Source organism: Danio rerio, chromosome 5, assembly GCF_049306965.1.
Source record: "Danio rerio strain Tuebingen ecotype United States chromosome 5, GRCz12tu, whole genome shotgun sequence".
NCBI lineage: Eukaryota > Metazoa > Chordata > Actinopteri > Cypriniformes > Danionidae > Danio > Danio rerio.
This window is the reverse complement of record NC_133180.1, coordinates 21,359,006-21,382,654: the sequence shown is the minus strand read 5'-3', so window position 1 is coordinate 21,382,654 and position 23,649 is coordinate 21,359,006. Positions and strand designations below refer to the sequence as shown.

Here is a 23,649-nt window from a genome sequence, read left to right as displayed (position 1 = left end):
CTTCACTGTTTAGAATCACGTTCCAGCACTGTGAAGGCTTTTGTAGAACTGTAATCTGGTCTTCCTGTTTTTGAGGCTCTCCTGAAGGGTGGTCATTCACCACAGATGTTACCGTGGTCTACGTGAACTTTTGGGGTTGCTGAGCTCACTGGTGTGTTCCTTCTTTTTAAGAATGTTCCAAACAGTTGTTTTGGCCACGTCTAATGCTTTTGCTATCTCTCTGATGAGTTTTTTGTTTTTTTTTCAGCCTAGTGATGGCTTGCTTGACTGATAGTGACAGCTCTTTGGATCTCATCTTGAGAGTTGACAGTAACAGATTCCAAATGCAAAGAGCACACTTGAAATGAACTCTGGACCTTTTATCTACTCATTGTAATTGGCATAATGAAGGAATAACACACACCTGACCATAGAACAGATTAGAAGCCAGTTGTCCAGTTACTTTAGGTCCCTTAACAAGTGGGAAGCACTTAAAGCTGATAGACTAAATTAATTAATTAAACTAATTAAAGCTGACAGACTGCAGCTAAAGCTTATCTTGTATTAAGCCAAAAATGTTAGAATTGTGTCTGTCCAAATACTTTTTACCTAACTGTATGTGAGCAAATTGCTGCCCTCTGTATAAGAACCACTGCCATACATGATTAATTCTTGATTAGGACAAAATCAAGGTTAATACCAGGAGTAAACAGCTTTATCACAGATTAATGACCTGTGTAGGGCGACATTTACTAAAAGTGTACTGTATACCAGTGCAAACCCTCATTTTCTGTGTAACAATATACTGTCAGTATTTACTGACAGAAAAAAAATCACTGCCCATGTCTTTTTGGTGAAACATGGACAGGTTTTTTGGAGGGATACCTTCTTATATGCATCTGAAAAGTCAATTTACTGATTATTTTTCACTATTATGCAATGCTCCCTTTGCAAATGAGTTAGTAATTGAATACTAATTGCTAATCCAATTTCTGCCTGTTTTATACATAAAACGAATGACACAGGGGTGAGGAAATAAGGATAAATGATTTTGCTGGTGTTACTCTTCAGTTTATCTGTTTCCTCTACTTGACCTAAATCCATCAACGTGGAACTGTTCTGTCACAATAGTCTGTATATTATAAAAACACAGATAACAGATAGACAGTGGGAGGATGAGATCTGGCGTCAGGACTTTTTTAAACGGAAAAATGAGAGCTACTGATTGAGAAACTTACAAAATGGCATATCTGTTTGCCCTCAGTGCTGATCATTTTTTTTCTGTGTGTCTCTGGTAAAAGTAACAACTCATTCTCTGTATGTAGACGATGATTCTTTTAAACTTTTCATCTGGGACTTCAGCATGGGCTAGCAAACATCTGTGGAACAGAAAACTGGATTTTCCCTTTAAAACACACTATAATGAAGTCTAACTGTGTTATATGTGTAAAACAAAAGTGAAACAAAAGATTATAAACATGTTTTAGTTCCCAGTTGCTCAACAAAAATCCTTTTATCCAGAAAAGAGTGACAAATGATAATATATATTTATGAAACAAACAGAAATGTTTGTGCCATTCATTACAAACATGGTTTGTTATAAAGATGACTAAAATGTATTTCAAAGTTAAATCTCACTGCATCTGTGAAATATGCTATACAAATATGCATGGGCTTATCACAAATCCAAGCACAAGTTTAAATGTATGCATATGTTGCGCATGTTTTGCTTGCATAAAATATCCCATTATGCAAATTCATTTTAAACTTGTCTCAAACTTTACAAGATCTTGAAAAAACTATAATGACTTAGTCTCTCTTTTTTTTTTTTGAAGAAAGGGACATTTTTGGGAGTGATAGGGGAATAAGCCACATTCTTTCTGCTGTTTTGTACAGCATACAGTGTGTCGGTATAAATGAAACTATGGTGTACTTATTACAATTCTTGGAATTACTTCAGCACATCTGTAGACAAAAGGCATCACTAATCCCTCACTGATATCAGGACATCACTAGTCTCTCACAGTATATCACCAGTGTTTGGCACATTCCTTTAAAATAGTAATTAGTTGTAGTTTCTAGTTAATTCTCACAAATAGTACCTGAGTTACATATTTATAAGAGTAACTAAATACCAAGGAAAGTAACTAATGCTTTACTTTAAAAAAATTTAAAAAAAGACTATTAACTAAATCTTCTTTTTTTCCTGGGTTGCACAAAACATAAACGTTCTTGCCTTTCACCTCAATGAGGGAAAGGTAGTGCTTATATTTGCAGTTAGCTACCTTTGCAATAGCTACCTTTGACGTGCCTGTGCATGTGCTTGTGTGTGAATACCTGCACTGCTCTGCCTCTGATTGGCAAACGATGGAAATGTACTTTATCCAAGCCAATCATCATGTTCTCAGTTACACCACATTCACAAACACACCAATCATCATCACTGGTTGGTTATGTGTGCCTCCCCAGCCCCGACCACACACACACACACACACACACACACACACACACACACACCCCAGAGAAAGAGAGGTCCTATGGCTGAGAGAGAGACACTGCTGACATGATAACCACTCCAGCCTTCTCAATTGTATTACCGCGCATTTTATTGTCTGTAATTCAAGGAAAACAGTCATTTGTTTGATTGATTTTTGATTGAAAAAATTACTGTTGTTAGTAGAGCCATTATTCCCTTCACTGGACATCACTAGTCGCTCACAGGACATAGTTTGTTTGTAGATTTCTTTATTTATAGAGCACTTTTTAAACCAACAGATGGTGACCAAAGTGCTTTACAAAACAACCAACATACAAAATCTATACTATAAACAAAATGTGTAATACATATTAAAATGAATTAATTGCAATCAAAAAGCAAGAGACAGAATGATTTTATTAATGAGATTTAAAAGGGGAAAAATAAAACCTGATATGTAAATGCAGATCATTCCATAGACGAGGGGCTGTGACAGATAAAGCCTTGTCTCTTTTTTATTTTAACCCTGATTAAGGAACAACTAGCTGAAACTGGTTTTCTGACCTAATTGGCCTCAAACTTATGTATGCCAGTGAAGAAGCTCACCAATGTAAGAAGGTGCTAGACCATTCGAACCGTTAAAAATAAAAAACAATATCTTGTATTGAATCCTAAATTGGACTAGGAGCCAGTGAAGGGATGATAAAACTGATGAAATACTAGAATTGTTTTTGTCTCAGTGACATTAAAGCCTAGAACCTACATTTTTAACCAGCTGCAGGTGTACAATTGACCCTTCCCCAAGCCCTGCCCTATTTAGTTACTGTTTCTATACCTGTCAAGCTTTCGTGCATGCGCCGGTGTCAGACATTGCTAGGGATAAAATTGTTTGGTTTTGGCAAACAGGTGAGATATCTGAGAAAGCCAGACAAAAAAGGACTGCAGTATGGATTACAGGGGTATATTCACCACATAATAGGCAACGATTAGAAAATAAATGAATCAAAATTGAAGCTAGCTTAGCCTAGCCGCCTTATACGCTGACCATTCAACAGCTTAGTTCATGGACAGCAGGAGAGTTGACATTTTAAAAGAATCTAATAATAACAAATTAAACTGTGATTTCTCTATTTTTAGCCAAAAAGCCTGATAGACTATTGTTGTGCAATGAAATATAGTGTTACTAATCAATGAGGAAACATGCATGGACAGAGCCTCTACATGTTTCATTCACAGAAAGAACAGCCAGAAAGAAGAAATTGATTGATTTGTATTGAATATTAGCATCATTTACCCATAACAATGTACACCTATCACTGTCTGTACGTATGTTTGTGTGCTCTTTATACAGTTTTTATTCTAATTTTCAATTAAGTGGAATAAATAAATTAATTGAAATGCAAAATAAAGTATAAATAGCAGAAGTGAACAAATAGGTTTTCCCTACCAGCAAATATTAATCCAACACCAAATATAAAAGCAGACACTAACCCGCTATAACATCATCACCAATGAATAAATCTCCAAAAGACTGACGAAAACATCAGTGACGTAGCTCTGATATGGACATAGAGGCTTATAAATGACTAAGAACAGCTGCGGATGAAGTATATTATGATTATGATCATATCTCTGTTTTGTTCTGTTGATATGTCATTTTAAATATTAGTAGCTTGAAACTGATGGAAATATGATTGCTATTAGTATGACTACTATTGCGATGGCTGTGCGAGCAGTGCTCATAATATCGAGCGAAAAAAAAAAGGCAGCTGTGAAACATAACCTGGAATATTAAAACAATACCAGGAATATTGATAACAAAACCAACTTAGCTCGGCTCCTTTAGCGCCCCTCACACAGCATGATCTACACTGGCATTTCTCCTCTTGGGTTTTAGGTTTTGAAAAGGGAAAACATTCCACCTCCGTCCAAACCTTTTGGATACCGGGTATCAGATTTACACAATCCATATGCACAATGCTTTGGCCTGTTTCCCTCGCTCGAAAGCTTGACAGAGCTCCTGCATGGGGGTACGATGGCTAAGCCACGATTGGTGAGTGGCGGTTTTTGGGTGTGGCTTAGCGAAGGGTCAATTGAAGCCTGTGAAACTTCAAAATACAAAGAGTTGCTGTAGTCCAGTCTGGACATGTTAAAAATGTTGATGATGGTTTCCAACTCCTTAAAAGACAGAAAAGCCTTCAGTTTAGCAAAGTTTTTTTAATTAATAGAAACCACTTTTGATTACTGATTTATTTGCTTGTCAAACTTTATCTCAGTGTCAAAAATAAATCCCACGACTCTCAGCGTGAATGTGGACCTTAGGCTTAAACCAACCTAGTTGATTAATTGTAGATTCACAGAGACTCAAAGGGCCAAACAGTAGCACTTCAGTTTTTGATTCATTCAAGTGTACAAAAAAAAAAATACCCACCAACCTTTCCTTAATTTCAATATAACAGTCAAATAAGGACTGTAAAATCAAGTTTTCCCATTTTTATGGGCATATAAAGCTACACTAGTCTTTCACAGGACATCACTAGTTTCTCACAAGACACCACTAGTCTCTCTCAGACATTACTAGTCTCTCACATGACACCACTGGTCTCTCACAGGACACCACTAGTCTCTCTCAGACATCACTAGTCTCTCACAGGACACCACTAGTCGCTCTCAGACATCAATAGTCTCTCACAGGACACCACTAGTTGCTCTCAGACATCAATAGTCTCTCACAGGACACCACTAGTCTTTCTCAGACATCACTAGTCTCTCACAGGACATTACTAGTTTCTCACAGGGCATCACTAGTTTCTCACAGGACACCTGTAGTCTCTCTCAGACATCACTAGTCTCTCGTAGGACACCACTAGTTGCTCTCAGACATCAATAGTCTCTCACAGGACACCACTAGTCTTTCTCAGACATCACTAGTCTATCACAGGACATTACTGGTTTCTCACAGGGCATCACTAGTTTCTCACAGGACACCTGTAGTCTCTCTCAGACATCACTAGTCTCTCGTAGGACACCACTAGTCGCTCTCAGACATCAATAGTCTCTCACAGGACACCACTAGTCTTTCTCAGACATCACTAGTCTCTCGCAGGACATTACTAGTTTCTCAAAGGGCGTCACTAGTCTCTCACAGGACACCACTAGTCTCTCTCAGACATCACGAGTCTCTTAACATTGTTGTTTTTCTTCATAAGCACCACGGTTCATCATTTTAAAGAACTGGACATCCAGATAATAAACCAAATGAATGATGATGTTGTTTTCTCTGTGTTTCAGGGGTTATCTTTATGCTGGTCTCGAGTTTGGAGCCGAGTGCTACTGTGGCCATAAGATCCAGGCTCCCAATGTCTCAGAGAGTGAATGCAATATGGAATGTAAAGGGGAAAAGAGTAACCTTTGCGGTGGTCCTAATCGACTGTCCATATATAGACTGGAACTGAGCCAGGAGTCAGCCCGCCGATGTGAGTATCCTGAAACACACACGTTTCCAGATACGTTTAACGTTGATGTTAAGTTTGGGCTTATGGTATTTGCATTTCTACATGATTGTTATCCAACTCTTATTCCCCAGTTTACAGTTATGGTTGGGTTTAGGGGTAGGGAATAGGTATAGTTGATATTTCGAACAAAAATGATTTTCCAGGATCAACATAGATGTTATTACAGGATTGCATCGTAGAAAATCATGACGTGCTACTGCCTTTAGGTTGCTTGGGTAAAGTTTATAATGACATTCACTGACAGCGAATGAGTTTTCTTACCTCTGAAAATACACATTTAGAACACTATTATCGTAATATTACAGACATAATATAATGATGATAATAATAATGATAAATAAAATACAACTCTAATTGCTTCACAAGCATGAGCAAATATTAAAAACATCAAAGTTGGGTACTCAGATATAGAAACGGATATAAATAAATACTTTGTCTTTTAATGTTGACAACACATTGTTGATCATGCTTTATAGTTCTTTTATTGAAAGTATTGAAACATTTTGTCTAATCTGCTGGTATGGAAATGCTTCTGAGGCACAGAGGAGTTCACTGGAGAAGATGGTAACAACCAGTAAGTTGTTGGGAATAGAATTACACTGTAAAAACCCAACAGTCAACTTTATAAAATAAAATTAGTTTATCTAACTCAAAATTTACTGAAAGGTAATTTTACTCATTTCAAAAGAGTTTTGAACTCGGTGATGAAGGCAATAAGTTAGTTAAATTCCTCATTACATCAACTTAAATGGAGTTAATTCACAATACTCATATAGAGGATATTGTGTTCCCAGGTGTGTAAGAAACACAAAAAATTATAATTTATACCCCAAGCAATTAAGTTTTTAAATTCTTCCTTCCTATAGCAGTTGATGGATAATAGACTGGATATTTATTTAGAGAATGGGTATCATGTTTTTTTAATGATTTGATTTGTTTATATATATGCCAAATGTGAAATGTCAGAAGTCTCTGTGAGTCTATGCTGCAAATGAAATTTCCCTACGGGGACACAAAGATAACTAACTAACTAACTAACTAACTAACTAACTAACTAACCAACTAACTAACTAACTAAAATATATTAATTTAATTATGCCATAATTGGTATTGATAGTCTTGCCATTATCTAAGTAACCTATCAAACTACATGGATTTTTATTTTCAAAATTAAAAAAAAATAATTTCAGTTTAATAATATTTGTTTTATTTTTCAAGTAATATTTTTAAGTTCAAAACATAGTGAAATAAAAATGTTTTGGATTAAGAGCTTAACTAAGAAATAATTGAAATGGTTCAGGGTTAAAATACATGGGTTGTTTTGTTATAAACTTCAGGTGTTTTCATGTTTGAGTTGGCCTCTGTGATTTAAGCCCATTTTTCCATTTATTAATAAAATATTGGTCATCACCCTCAATGAGGGTAGTGTGTAAAGACAGCACCTCGGTGGTGTGGTCACGTTAAGGGCATGTTCTGAGTTCAGAATAAAAAGGTTAACTGACAGTGCTGTCTCCTACCTGCGTATTCTGCCTGACAACAGAGACACTCAGAGTTGTGCAGAGTATGGGACATGAGTGTTCTCCTATCTCCAGTTGCCCACGTACAGCAATCGTTACAAAATGCTTTGTACTTTCATGGATATATTTTTTAATTGGACGAACGTTTTATGGGAATTGTTGTTTTGATTAAAGCTATATCTTTGAGTTTAGAACAGAAAGAGAATATAAATTAATTGACTTTCCCCAACATGACAAATATGCTTTTATTTAAAATTATTCTCATGGAGAAAGAAAATATTGTTTAAGGCAAGTTATTTATTTTTCATTGGGTCAAGTGATAAAAAATAGATGTGAACCGTTACCCTACATTTTTTAAATTGAATGAATAATTTTTTTTTTTTTTCAGTGCAGTCAAAATGGTGCTGAAACCTTCAAGGCATGCTGCCAAATACACATACACAATTGTATACTGGCATGCCATTGAGTAGAGCCAGACAGAATCTGTTAACATTTTTTGCTATTTCTGCAGAGAATTTTGTTAAAAATCTGTGGATTTCTGCTGAATGATTTTGGAAGTATCATAACTAAAAACTTAATATGTGAAATAAAAAATAAGACCTTTTTAACTTTTATTTAATGATTACAACACAAATCCAATTTGATCCACTTTATTTGGTAAGTCTCTCACAAAGCAAAGAAAGTTGCTCATGTAATATATACTAAAAGACAGAAAATATTACTTTACACACTGTATTGTAAATAAATTATATGAGTATTTTCATATTAGTCAATAATTATACTGAAATTAATTAAAAAACTGAATGGGACTTCTGCACGTGCAGATTTTGTGTGGGCCTACCAATGAGTTTGCAAAATATATAAAAGCTCGACTGCTGAATAATGCTCCTAATCATCTAAAAAGTCTTGGCTTTTCATTTTGACCCAACTGCACAGAATTAAAAGCCAAAAAAGCGAACGTTATATCTTTTGACCACTAGGTGGCACTGTTCTGAAACTGTACAGATAACCTCAGGTCATTGAGAAGCTTTGCAGAAATAATAAGATAAAGAGATACAGCCTTACGTCCACTTTGGCAGTCTCTGTGTTTAATTTGTTTGCATGTAAATTGAAAATGGATTGACTGAAGTGCTCAACACTCTCAAACAGATGTGGGTAGGATGTGTGAAAAGACTCCTTTTAAAAGACCAAATGATTTCTCACAGGAAACTGTTTGAGGGAAGTTTAAAGATTTATTAGATTGTCAGGAATTAACAACAAACAGTAATTAGCTTTAAGTTAAGTTCAGCTAACTATTAATGTTAATTCATTGAATTATTTCATTACTTATGAATGCTTTTTAAAGTCAAAAGTTGAAAACACAAAGAAGAAATACTGCACACTACCACACTGTTTGCAAAAGTATCAGAATTATGGGCACATAACCCATACCTGTCAACCCTCCCGTATTTCCCGGGATTCTACCGTATTTTACAGTTATATACCGCTATGATCCCGTTAAGGTATTTTCCCGTATTTCTCACGTATTTTCAGTCTTTCTCTGAAGGGTTCAAATAAACAATAAAGAGTCGATCCTCCCTATACGCAACCCATACCGCCGAACCGCAAGGGGCCGACCCTTGCTCTTAAATGTGAGTCTGTTCTGTGCTTTCGCTTTGTTTAGGCACGAAAACACATTGAAATAAACACAAAAACGGTGCGATTCCCTTCCTTTTCATTACAAGTGTCGTCCCCCATTAATGCAATCCTCAAAACAGTCATATAGAGGTGCATGACTGTCTGCTGACGCGCTCCATATTGATAAACAGACGCTGTTTCCCAAACGGATTCATACTCGGGATTTGAAGCGGAGCAAAAGTCTGGTTTTTGGGTGCGTGTTTGAACAGACATATACACATAATTAATACGATTAATAGCTAAAGATGTTGATCTTGGTGAGTTTTTTTTTCCAAACGCAAGTAATTTCATCCTAATTGAGCATAAACAGTTAGGAAAGCAGTCGAATGCTTTCATTTCAATGTTAGATGTGTGCATTTTTAAAGTGACACCTGTTATTTAATGTAATCAAACGAAAAAAATCGAATTAAGTCATTCATTCGTCGCTCTTTAATCAGAATGTGTACGTTATACAGTGAAGAAACGGCTAATGAGATTTGATTCTATTTCGTTATAATAGCTATTCATTTTAATAAGCTGAACAGTTTGCTAATTTATTTGCTGCTGATTTATAATATTTATTTTTTCTTTTGTAAATAATAATAATAAAGCATATTACTGACGATTTAACTGTTTATTATTGAAACAGCTCCAAATGAGCATATTACGTAATTTGGGTTTTTTTTAAGGGGGTCGGGGGAATCCCTTATTATGGTGAGCATATCCCTTATTTTCACATACCAATGTTGACAGGTATGAAATAACCTTCATCAGATATCTACCTTAAAATCTAAAATAGAAAATTTAGAAATTAGACAAGTTGTTTGTCTTGTTTATCTTTATAATCAAATCTTAATCTCAATCTATAATCAAATCTTTAAATATCAGAGCATAGGGCAAACTGCCATAGAGCTGACAGTGGAGTAATTATCTTAAATAATACCTGAAATGGTTTCTACTATTTGCCTTTTATAAAGATTCAATCAGTCTGCCACATTAGGTATTTTTCATCTCAATAGTTTTGTGTTAATGTGTCATAAACGAGGCCTTGGCCAGCATTGTTTAGCTGTTTCTCACAGCATCCATCATCAAAATAGACTATAAATAAAATAATGTTTTTATCCAAATCCAGATCTGTTAGTTGTGACCAACTCCTTTTCCTTGCCCCCACTTCCTCTTTCTTGATTGATAAAAAAGCGAAAACTTGTGACACTTGGCTCTGTGTCACTGAACAAGCATTTTTCTCATGTGACAGGAATCCTGTATGCGTAAGAGATATTCTGTGGGAACAGAAGCTTTGATCTGGAAGTTAAAAGTTGGAAGAAGTATTCACAAAATATCCTTGTAAAAATATCCAAATAAAACACTTGACAAATAAAATAACTTTTAATAACCCTTAGAGTCGAGTCTGTTTATTTGTCTTTTTTTGTTGTTTTCTCTTTTTTTTTAACACCCAATACATAAAGTCGATACCTCAGAGGAGAGCCACAGAAATATAACAGACACTGGAGGGATAACAACAACAAGAAAACCTCATTTACACACACATCACAGCAAAACACACTCCACAACAAGTGTTGCAAATAATTATTAATATAATAATATCATTATAAATGTAATAAATAATTTAATTGTTTTCATTTTCTTTTTGAGACTGCATAACACCAGTGTTGTAACTGCAATTCAGTTCGGAATCAATAATTGGTGCAGTGAGCCTGATTTTAGCTACCATCAAAGGAACTGTTTATTATTTTGAGCAATTGTCACAACACTTTATTGTTAATATGAAAAATGAATCGGTTCTTATATAACTTATACATGATTATAGTCTTTATAAATTGTAACTGTTAGAAGTAACTTCCTGCCACTGATTATAAGGCCACCAAGAGTATGTAGTGTTTGCACATGCTTACAGCTATTTTGCTTTAGTTTGTAATAATGTTTAGTATGATTATTTTGGTGAATCGTCATGTGCTCATGAAAATGTTGACGTGGCTCATTGCATGGGTCTGGTATGTGTCCCTGTTTGTGTTTGCTTTTTAAAAATGTCTTCTTTATTTAGAACAGTGATCAACAAACTTGTTGCTGTAGGTCCGGTGTCCTGCAGATTTTAGCTCCAACTCTAATCAAACACACAGGTATACTTGAAACATCCAGGCAGGTGTGTTCAGGCAAGTTGGAGCTAAACCCTGCAGGGCCAACGGCCCTCCAGGGCTGAGATTGGTGACCCCTGATTTAGAACAATAGCTCATTTGACTCAGGATGTTTACAAGTATTTACAAAATCTGAATTCCAGTACTTCTATTCTCCCCACTATTGTCACTTTACATTGTCTCGCCTTGATTTAGCCTATTCTTTTTTGGATGTACCTGTGAGCATAGTCTATTTGAATACAGGGGAGCAAAAAATGGTGTAGGATTTATCAAAACAATTTCATAAATAATTACAAAGAAGTTTCAACGTCATTACATAACTAGTGGACTGTATGACTATTATTAATACTAGTACTAACGGGAGTTAGTTAGTTGCAAGGAATCAAATAGTCTGTCTAAAGGGCATCGTCAAAATAAACAGAAAATCAACAGAACTGTAATTTCAGTTCCCGTTAAGCCTTCGCCTGTAAGATGGGCTTTTTATGACCATTCAAATGTATTAAACTTGCACCTACTTGCTTTGAATTTAACACCATAAACTCTTCTGAGACATCTCTCATCTGACATACTGTTAAACCTCAAAACCAACACAGTTCAATTCTTAGAACACCCTTGCATTGAGCTGATGTGGTTTTCACTGGCAAGTGCAAAACACATTTGAAAATACAAAAAGTTGTTTGGTGTATCATTACTATCTCTTTTAAATGTTATCTCATTTGTATAAGACATACATTTGTATCAAAATTGACCTAATATACTACTAATAAGACATTGAAAGGGCAACTATTATGCAAAAATCACTTTTATGAGAGGTTTAAGCACAGTTGTATGGCAACAGTGTGCAAACATAGCCAGCCTCTAAGGCTAAAAATCTATGGATTTTATGTTTTTAACCACACTTTAGTCTGCAGAAACACTTTGACTGTCATTCTCCTTTTGTGCATGTCATCAGAGGGGAAAAGCCCTGAGCATTAGTAATGATCTCTCCCTCATTAGCAAAAACTGCCCTGAATGAGAAGCAGCCATTAGAGTTTTAGCGATGTACCTGCTGAAGATTATGTCAGCGATTAAGAGGCACAATAAATGTGGAGTTTTATGATGTACTTATGAACACTGTAGTTTCCATAGACTTTCTTCTACTGAGTCACTTTTTTCGACATTTACAGTTTATCACAGAGATAACATTAGACCTGTTTTAATTCTGCTGCTACACATAGACATGTGTAGCTCCACTTCCCTTTTAAAGAGCACAGTCTGATTTCATTTTAAAGTGACATCAAATAGACAGAAATTGGCTTATATTTTCTACTAGATTCATGCCAGGTGATTGGCTGGGCCAGTCTAGCAGCTTTATTTTCATTTTCTGAAACACGTTTGGGATTGTTGTCTTTCATCTTCATCATCCCTGTAATGTAGGTATAGGTCGTTTTCACATGATGTCATTGATGATGCGTGAAATTCATAAGGAGAGCAGGAAGTGATTCCTCTAAATAAGAATCGCTATCCGAATGTCAAAATGCTTATGCTTTAAGTTTTTTATAATTATATATCGGCCTAAATGAGAAACGGCGAACAGCTTATAGACTTCCAAACGGAAGAAAAGGCAGGATGTAATAAACATTTATTAAGTGCATGTGTGTGTTTTTGAACTAGATAGTAAAGTGTATAGTGTGTACAACTCCTTGTTAATGTATGCTATTGAATACTGAAGCTAGTAAACCGATAAACTGTTATAAATACTGTAATGTTAGTGTAAACTGTGGTGCATTGTGATTATAGCGTAGAAAACTGAAGCCTTCTAAATAATTTGTTTATTACTACAGTTGTGTTGTACCACAGCAACAATATAATTACCACGACAGTTTAATTCAAGTAATTATCAGTAGTATGCTTCCAAACATTATAGTATTTACTTTAATGTTTTCATGTATTCCCAGAGATGGGTTGCGGCTGGAAGGGCATCCGCTGCTTAAAAACTTGCTGGATAAGTTAGCGGTTCATTCCGCTGTGGCAACCCTGGAATAATAAAACGACTAAGCCAACAAGAAAATGAATGAATGAATGAATGTTTTCATGTAACGTAATTATACAGTATCTACCGCCTCGATGACAGGCTAATATATTTTACTTCAGTAGAAAACTTGTCCCTCTTCATGATATAAGGATCATGCTCAACGTTTGTGGTTATTTTCTATTTATATGTCCTTTAAAATATGGTATAAATTGCAAATATACTGAATTCTGTATATACAGAAGTCTCCCATTCAGTTTTTTACTTCCTGCCCTCCATCTGAATTTCATGCATCACCAGAACCATGTGATTGTAAACAACCTATTGGCACTGCAGCAGCTAATATCCATTTACACTGGCGAGGGGCATGCTTCTTTCTAAAAACTGAGAGATTTAAGCTTTCCACTTGTCTGAGCTTTCCATGCCTTTTTGTACCTCCCTTTCTTTATGTGTTCAATATTTTTCCTTTGTCATTTCATTTTGCACTTAATTTAATAACTTAATTTTTAAATTAATTAGTTATTTTTTTATTTGTATGGATTGAGTATTTGGTTGTTACTCAAATCTGGTGAAAGTCAAAAGAAGGATTATTTTTAGTCATATTTTGATTCATAACTTAAACAAGTCACTCTATGTACATTGTTTTTTTTTTTCCTCAGATGGAAGTGCCATCTTCAAGGGATGTTTCAGAAGGCCAGACAATGTGACGCTGGCTCTACCTGCCAGTGCTGTAATGCAAAACATGTCCGTGGACAAGTGTGTTGACATGTGCACAGAGAAAGTGAGTATTCGTGCACAACCTGCATTTGCCATCTCTCAAACCACCATGTTGGCTTCTGACTGATTGGGTCTGTTCTTTCTGTCTGGCACAGGAATTCTCTTTGGCTGCTTTGGCTGGTGATAAATGTCACTGTGGGTTTCCAACTCCACTGTTCAACCTTCACGAGCATGAAGACGAGGAGCTGTGTCTTCACCGATGCACAGGAGAAGACTTTGAGAGCTGCGGAAACAGAGACTTCTTTGTAGTTTATCAGACACAAGTGCAAGGTAAGACATGCATTCACACCCTAATCATTTCAGCAATAATTATAATAACTAATTGTAAATACCAAAATTAAAACACGTGATGTTTAACCTTGTGGTATTTATGTCCACAGACTATGCTTAATATGGTAAATGTCTAAATAAAGCTGCGTCTGGGAGTGTAAGAAACACGATATATAGGTGAATTACCATGTTTGTAAACATTCAGGAAGTGTGTGCATGGAGGTGGCGGAAAAAAAACAGTAGCACATTTACAGCAAGTGAATGACATCTGATGCGGTGCAGAGTTTGTTGTTGTCTTAGAAATAAGATATATTTATCACATATTATATATATTATTTGCATAATGCTTTCAGCATATCATAACAGCTTGTCACCCAGTGATAAGCACAGAGATTCGGCAAAATTAACGTTAAAGTGAGCAGTGTTTATCTGACAGGTCCGTTTGCGATAGCACCCTCTCAATGAATATTGGATAAGACAAAATGACTAAGCATCCAGCCCAAAATATACACTCATTGAAGCTCTAAGTGATTTTACAAGAGAGAAGTTAAAGGCCTACAAGTCTTTGGATGTCAACAATTTTTCTCTGTGTGGTCATGTGCCTGAAATAATGTTCTAATGATCTAGGTTGCAAAATCCAAAGTGCATGGCTCAAAAGCATGGAAAAATGTGCTCTGTGCCCTTGCGCACGGTCAAACAGGGTTTTGCTTATTCTCTTTATGAGTTGTGGGTGTGATTTGAGCATAACCTGCATTAAACCAATCAGAGACTCTTTTCCCATTCCCTTTAAGAGTCTGTTGCACTGCGCCATGGCGCATTTGCTATTTACATGGTGGACTTTGTAAGTGGAAAAACTGAATGCTTCACTACCAAAAAAACAGTTAAACAGATCATCTGCAGTGCAAGTATAAAGAACAAGCCTCCTTCATTCGTCCTCTTTACTTTTGTGGCTAAGGAAACGGTGTTGTATTCACTCCAATGAAAACATCCATTAGCCTACGTATTTAATTTAGTTTGTTAAACGCAAAGATTAGTTTCAAAACTATTTCTAAATTCAGTTCTAATTTCCAACAAACAAATAAGCAAACAATAATAACAAATTATGGTCAAAAAACGGAGTTATATCCAAAAACACATCTTATTCTTATGCCCCATATGGTGATGCATACATCTACAAAACCCGACAGGTGGGCAAATCTAAACTTTTTTTTTATAAAAACAAATATAATTATGAACATAATAAATAATACTGCTAATAATGACATTGTAATAAAAATACAAATTGTCATGAATAAACTGAAAAAGCCCGCCGGGACATGAAGAAGGCATGGAGGAAGTGGTTTTTACATCCATGTAGTAAATACTAAATTTAATCCTTTATTTTTTTTCATATGTAAATATATTTGTGTATTGCTCTGCATTCTGTGTGCAATAAGCATTTGAACCTGCATAGGCACATGACTAACACACTCTACGCTGGACATTAGACGAGCTTTACTTGGTTAATGACGCAGTCTATTTCAGTTTCTCAAAATAGCAAAGCTCCAACAATGCGCCTTAACACTCCTCCTTTATAGATTGGCACACCCATGAGTCTACAATGTGGCGCAAATGGATTTGCTGTTTAAACAACGTGGTGCAAAATGTGAAAATTAGGCTTGTGCTGGTCTGAAAATAGCAGCAAATCACACCAAACACATCTTGCGCCTCATTGCGCCAGGTGAATGATAGGGCATAAAACGTTTTTCTGAAGAGCGTAGTAAAAAAAACTGGAAGCAAATCAGCTAGGTTTGTATCCAAAGTTGTTAAGTAACTTTGTGCACAAAATAAGAATAAATGAAATAAAAAACATTCACAAATAAATTCTGTTTTCACCCATGGGTTCGAGAGTAAACATAGTCACTTCTTGGGACACTATAGTGATATATGAATAGCAAAAATTAACTAATTGCAAGCTAAGAAACCACTTTTCTCTATTTAGTCCTCCATAGTAAATAAGTTACACATTAAACATCAAACAAATCATGAACTCAGTTATTTATCTTGTGTTTGGAAGCAGATGCCTGATGTTTGTAATGATGACAGTGGATGGTGTTTGCAGAATAATTACAAAGACATTTGAGATAATGTAGGGTGAGAGTAGATCACTGGTTAGTCTAGGTATCAATCTAATCATCTCTTGAGGCAAAGTCACCTGACTTTTGATGCATATCAAAGAGTTTGTGTGGTAAATGCATTTCCATCATAGTGTTTGCACCAATTTATTGTCTACAGATTTCAAACACTTTTAGAAACCTCTTCAACAGTAGGAGGATCCTGAAACTGTGTGCTCAGACTAACACTAACTAGAACAGGCATGTCAGGGCTTTACAGATTAAAAAAAAAACCTTGACCTTTGTCACTTTAGCACATTGTACTATGTGTGATGAGCTCTAAGTGAAAATGTATGGCCGCTTATCACTTTTCACGAGGTTGATCATCGTGTTTGCAAAAATGTACACTTCCTCTACAGTTCGTTGTCACTTTAAGCGAACAAGTGAGACCCTTTACAATTTTTTTTTTTTTTTTACAGTGGATAAATGTGATGACTCTCTATATGCATTTGCAATTAAATTGAACTCATAAATATTATGCATTTAACTGCATCTGTTAATGAGTTCAGTAAAAGCACACTTAAGTGATACTTAAATCATGCTGCTGCATTTGCTCTGCAACCAAAGGATTTTTTTTAATGAAATGAAAGAAAATATGCAGTGAGCCACAAAACCACGTAAAGCTACTGTTGACTTTGATGAAGAGGGAAATGAAAGCTTTTGAGAAGAAGTGTTGCAAGTTCAGGATAAGTTAATCAGTTGGAGAATACTGTGATTATTGAAAAATGCTTGTGTGTGCGACCCTGGATGAAGTTGCATCATCTATATCAGAGAAAAATAGCATCAAAGTTGTGTAGCCATAAAAAATGACTCTAACACTTTATTTTAGGGTTCTATTAGTTTATGTTAGTTTATGCATTTACTAACATGAACAAACAATAAACAATACATTTGTTAGTTACGGTTCATGTGTATTATTTGTTCATGTGTGTTAACGTTAGTTACTGAAAATACAGTTGTTCATTGTTAGTTCATGTTAACTCACAATACATTAACTAATGTTAACAAGAATGAATATAAATGTTAATAATGCATTAGTAAATGTACTATTATTAATAAATGCTGTACAAGTATCGTTCATGATTAGTTCAGGTTTACATTACTTAATGAAATCTTATTGTAAAGTGTGACCAAATGCTGAAAACTCGACGTCACGCTGTACACGCCGGTACAGACAGCCAGTCTACACACTGGAATACACACAAGGATCTAATCACCATGATGCAGCTTCATACTTTGTTTTCAAACCGGAAGAACATATTTGCTCAAAATAATGCAAAAACACCCAATTTTTACTTTTTAGTGAAATATATGTGTCCTAATAGTGTTTTTAGCAGCGAGGGACATATATATGACTGTCAACATCTCAAAAAATGTTTTGTTGTTTTGTGAACCTTGATATGTTAACCTTAAAATGTTTGCTTATATTGTTATTAATATGAATTATTATTCAAAGTATCTTCTAAATGAACAGTATTTAGATGTTAAACAACTCTCACCTTTAATATATAAAATAATTCTCACCTTTTACCCCATTTTCTTATCAAAGTGCAAATTCGTTTCATTTCCCTCTCAGTCTGAAGGTCATCTGCCTGTGGTTCAGATTCACACTGGTCATCATGTACTTTTCTAGACTAAATCTGAAATGTAAGCAAGACAACATCTGAAAAGCTGATCCAGATTGTTTACAGAAACGGTTTGTTTCACTTCATTAAAACAACAGCACATGTGCAGGATGATGTGTGCATGAACTCTTCTCTACATTTACCACACTGCTCACAAAGCCTTTTCCTATTTTTGACTATTTGTGTGTGTTTTAGTACACTTATGTGAGCTTTGATTGAGAGACCGTTGAACTCAGAATTAATAGCCCCCTTTGATTTTTTTTTCTTTTTTTAAATATTTCCTAAATTATGTTTAACAGAGCAAGGAAATTTTCACAGTATGTCTAATAATATTTTTTCTTCTAGAGAAAGTCTTATTTGTTTTATTTCGGCTTGAATAAAAGCAGTTTTATTTTAAAAAATCATTATAAAGTCAAAAGTATTAGCCCCTTTAAACTATATTTTCTTTTAATAGTCTACAGAACATGCCACTGTTATACAATAACTTGCTTAATTACCCTAATCTACCTAGTTAACCTAATTAACCTTAAGCCTTTAAATGTCACTTTAAGCTGTTTAGAAGTGTCTTAAAAAATATCTAGTCAAACATTATGTACTATCATCATGGCAAAAGATAAAAGAAATCAATTATTAGAAATAAATTATTAAAAATATTATGTTTAGAAATGTGTTGAAAAAAATATTTGCAGTTAAACAGAAATTGGGGAAAGAAATACACACAGGGGTCTAATAATTCAGTAAGGCTAATAATTCTGACTTCAACTATATATGTAATTCAATATCTTCATGTTTGGTCAATATGGTCTGATGTTTAGTTTGTGTTTTCTTTATCTCTACAGATAACCGATGTATGGATCGGCGCTTTTTACCTACTCGTTCCAAGCACCTAATGGCACTAGCTAGTTTTCCCGGAGCGGGCAACACCTGGGCCCGTCACCTTATTGAGCTGGCCACGGGTTACTACACCGGCAGTTACTATTTTGATGGCTCACTCTACAACAAAGGTCAACTACTCAAAAACTTTTTGGTTTTCTCAAAAGCCATCTATTGTCTCATGTTCACTCATGGTGGTTTGATCTCTCTGCATGTGCAGGTTTCAAAGGGGAGCGAGATCACTGGCGCAGTGGCAGGACTATATGCATCAAAACCCATGAGAGCGGCAAGAAGGAGATTGAGACTTTTGATGCCAGCATCCTCATGATCCGCAACCCTTATAAAGCCCTCATGGCGGAATTTAACAGAAAGTATGGCGGCCATATTGGATTTGCCTCACAAGCTCACTGGAGGGGAAAAGGTGAGAGATGAAAGCTTGTCCTAAAATCTAGTTATTGCACGTAATTAGTGTATTTTAGTTCTGAACAATTTCAGAAATAAATCAAATAGCATTATTTTTAACCAGTATTGCGATTATGAATATGTACTTTCTTCAAATCTCTTCTTTTTTATTTTAGGACTAACAGAAATCATTATAAAATAGCCAACAAAACATCAGTGTGTTGTGTGGTTAACCCTTTTACATGTACGATCACACTGGTGTGATTAGAGCGTTCAGAGCGCACATCATCAACTGCTAAATTTCAAATATGACGGTGCGCGCTGAGGCACACAAAGAGTGCTTGCAAGGTTTGTACAATGCATGCGGATGTCTATGGAGACTGCAATAATTATTATTTTATTTTCAATAAAACTGGACGAGGTGCTATGTTCACGCAAGATACACAATACACCAACCCTAAACCTAACCCATAATGGTAATGTAAAAATATTATTTGTTGAACCGTGTCACAAAAAGTATACTATATTGACATGAGTATCCTCAGCTGTATCCCAACTAGACTTAAGCACGCTGCAGGAGATGCAGCTGAGGACACTCATGTCACTATAGCAGAATTTTTGTGACACTGTAAAACAAATATTATTTTTACATTACCATTAGGGTTGGGTTTAGGGTTGAGGTAGGGGTAAATGCTAATAAAATACAATTAATGCATATTTTAAGAAGTAATATAAATACATCTTGGTAACTTGGTAATACATCTTGATCGCAGCTCTATCCTTTCTAGCAACAAGGGTGGCGCCCATTACCCATCATATTACAAAAAATATGATTATTATTAAGCTGTTTAAAAGACAAAAATATATTTTCTATCACATATTTGAGAATCGGATTATCAAAAATTTCACAATATAATTAGAACGTTTGTCAATATTTACAGAAAAAGGCGAAAAGAAGCAAAATACTATACATACCTAGATCATAATGGCTGGTGGGTCACATGATAAACTTGAACATAAGAACTTTAGAACGCAATGGATTCTAAGTAACGGTCCCTAAATTAAACCTCACACAGGAGGGTCAGCTGGAGTATTTAAAACTAGCATGTGAAATGGTTAATAACTATCTTCCTAAAATAAATAAAAAAAGCAATTAAGCTATGTTTAATTAGCTAAAATGGCCTCAGTTTTACAGTTTTGCACCATGAATGATCAAGCTGATCGAAACAACATGGCAACACATTCTGTTTCTTAATTTTGATACATTACTGGAGTGCCCTGTGCATATATAGGCATGTAGTATTCGTATTGTGTAGTTCTATACTGCATGCATCAGGGAGGTGCTATGTGCTTAATTTTTTTTAAAAGTGGAGTGTTCTTTTAACTCAACCATGAATCTATACTAGTGTACTGGTAACCTTACTGACTGTGAAGAATGTGGGAACACATTCAGCCCCATCAGCCACTCAATAAGTAGACTCCATTGTGTAAACTTGGACTAACATAAAGTGGCCTAATTTAGCTAATAATTTGATCAAACAAAGCAATGGAACAGATAAAGAGTGTGTGCGGCTGGACAAACTGTTATAGTTATTTTGTTGATATCCTGAAGAATACAGTTTTAGGGTGTATTCACACATAGTATATGGCTTGATACTCCCTTCACACTGCCTGGGTGTGAAGTGGCAATGCCGGGGGTGGACGCCTTTTCAATTGTGTATGTTTTGTCCACATCACTCACACACTCCATTGCCTTCAGAGGAAGAAAGTGTATATATATATATATATATATATATATATATATATATATATATATATATATATATATATATAGTACATATATATATATATATATATATATATATATATATATATATATATATATATATATACTGGATTCACTGCACAGATTTAAAGATGTGGATTTGATGTATGTAGTGTCATGCATCATACCCATATCAAACACACCTGCCTGTTATTATAACGTGGTGTTCAGGTCCTAATTAATTGGTTCAGGTGTGATATGGGTAGCAACTGAAATCTGCAGGCTCTCCAGAAACAGGGTTGGCCACCCCTGTCTTAGTCTTGTCAAGTCTTAAAACGCCTTTTTTATACTGAATACCAGTATTTTGCAAAATAGTTAGAAAATTATTATGATCTTTCATCAAGACAAAGAAAAAAAAAAATAGTTGGCTTGAAATGAGCTAATAAAACTATTATTACATTTACAAATGTCTACTCCTCCGTTAAACAAAACTTGGAAGATATTATTTATGAAAATTAAAATTTCACTCAAGGGCTTATAATTTTGACTTTAACTGTATATCCAATAAACAAAATAGTAATTTTTCATAAAAACATAATCTTTTAACTTTCTTATTTTCTACAGTTACATATTGATCATTTCTGCCATTACAATCTGTCCCTCATTATATATCTGAATCTATCAATCATGTATATAGACTTTGATTTGGTGTTGACATATCGTCAGTTATTTTATGGTTTCCTTGCTACAGTGTAACGACTCATATTATAATGCTTAATAATAAGTATTTAATAATAAATATTTTAACTGTACTGTGTACTATAGTACAGGTCTAACAACAAACTAGTCAGGTCTAACAGGAAACTAGTATTTATAGTTATCTTTCAGTATTAAATGAAATGCAGAGCTCATCTAAATACACTAAGGTGTTAAATACACTATGGTGTTAAAGTCAGCGCCAGTGGTCACTATGGTGTTAAAACACTTCTCTTTTATACTTGACGTTGACGTTGTTTTGAGGGTAAATCTGCTGTACTGCGGTCAGAAGTGTGCACTCATCAGACACACCAAAAAAACATGACTAGCTTGTGTTTCTGTTTCCTTTTTTTTTACTTTGTGTGAATATTACTTTGTGTGAATAACCTGAAGACTGATGCAGAGAAACTGCTTTTGCTCATGCTACTGGCGTTTACATTTTGGGTGGTCAATGGTTGTAAAAAACTTTACAGTTACCCTGTTTCCTTGCCATTAATGTAATTTCCTAAACTAATGATGTGAACTACTGTATTGTATGAAGATTTTGCAAAGCTGTCTTTACCCCAGCACAGTCCACATTTAAGCAACGACTGCTCTTGTTCTCCTTTGTGACACTGTGGTGTTTTTCAAAATGACCACTATTTGATCTTTCTGTTTTTGTTTCAGTATGATCAAACTAATGCATTTACTTTAAGGGCTTTTTAAAGCATAAATATAGTTAAATAAATTTTCAGCTCACCCTTTAGTGCCAAAGCTTGTTTTTTAGACAGAGGGCGTAGAACCAAGATAAACATGCATCTGATCTGTCTCTCTCTTTCTCTTTTGCTTCTCTGCATGTGCAAGAAAACACACTGAAAGAGGAACATCTTGACTTATCATTTGTGTAGCCAGATGATGCTAGAAAAACAAATCAGGCAAATAAGCCCTTACACGGTATAAAGTGTTGAGTTCCACATAAGTTCTTCATGTTGTGAATAACAAAAAGTTTATCTTAATATCTTATCTAAGTTTATTAATTGTTTTTACAACATTTCAAGTGGATTAAACATAAAGCAATTAAGTTGTCCTCCCCAAAAAAACCTTATGATCTGTGTGGATTCAGCTCATCTTAAATAAGTAGTTTGAGCAAGCAAGCAAAACATTTTTGACTATATTAAAGCAACATTCCAAACATAAATATTTAGCCAAGAATTAATATTAAGGGATGATCTTTTTAATCCATTAAATGCAGCAAACTCACAAATATGAATACAAGTTCATTGGAGCCCCTGCCTAAAATCTAAAAGGCAACCATATTATTTCTTTCTTAAAGATCCAATTTATGCTTTGTATTTTATACATGCAAAAATGACTTTTGCTGCTTGTTTAAGCGACTTATTTAACATGTGTTGATGCAACACAATTCTTAAGGCTTTTTGGCAGCAACTTAATTGTTTTATGTTCAATCCACTTAAATTTGCTAAAACAATTAGGTTAACTTAATCGATTTGTGTTGGGACAGCATGAAGTAATTGTTTGGAACCCTGCATTTTTTACAGTGTAGTACAAATCTAAAATATAATTTTGAAATATTTAGTTCATATCACTTGACCCCCCCAAAAAATGCCATTTTGACATTGAAGTCTTAGTATTAGATTAATTGATTTACACTTTAATTATTTTTATTTTATGTTATTTGTTTTTTGATTTGTTTTAATAACATTTTATTAATTTATTGTAAT

At 34.8% G+C, this 23,649-nt stretch overlaps 1 protein-coding gene across 4 annotated transcripts in view; it reads left to right on the top strand.

Annotated features, from left to right (window-relative positions):
• Window positions 1-23,649, top strand: part of wscd2 (WSC domain containing 2) — a 143,917-nt gene that overhangs the window by 115,895 nt on the left and 4,373 nt on the right. For 3 of the 4 annotated variants that reach the window (XM_073950540.1, XM_005165158.6, NM_001109769.1), the window contains 5 exons: window positions 5,747-5,931; window positions 13,967-14,088; window positions 14,180-14,354; window positions 18,972-19,136; window positions 19,226-19,426. In XM_073950540.1, the coding sequence (XP_073806641.1) occupies window positions 5,747-5,931; window positions 13,967-14,088; window positions 14,180-14,354; window positions 18,972-19,136; window positions 19,226-19,426 (848 nt within the window). Of the gene's footprint in view, window positions 1-5,746; window positions 5,932-13,966; window positions 14,089-14,179; window positions 14,355-18,971; window positions 19,137-19,225; window positions 21,212-21,300; window positions 21,579-23,649 lie in introns of those variants that run through there. The other variant, XR_012405986.1, reaches the window with a different exon arrangement.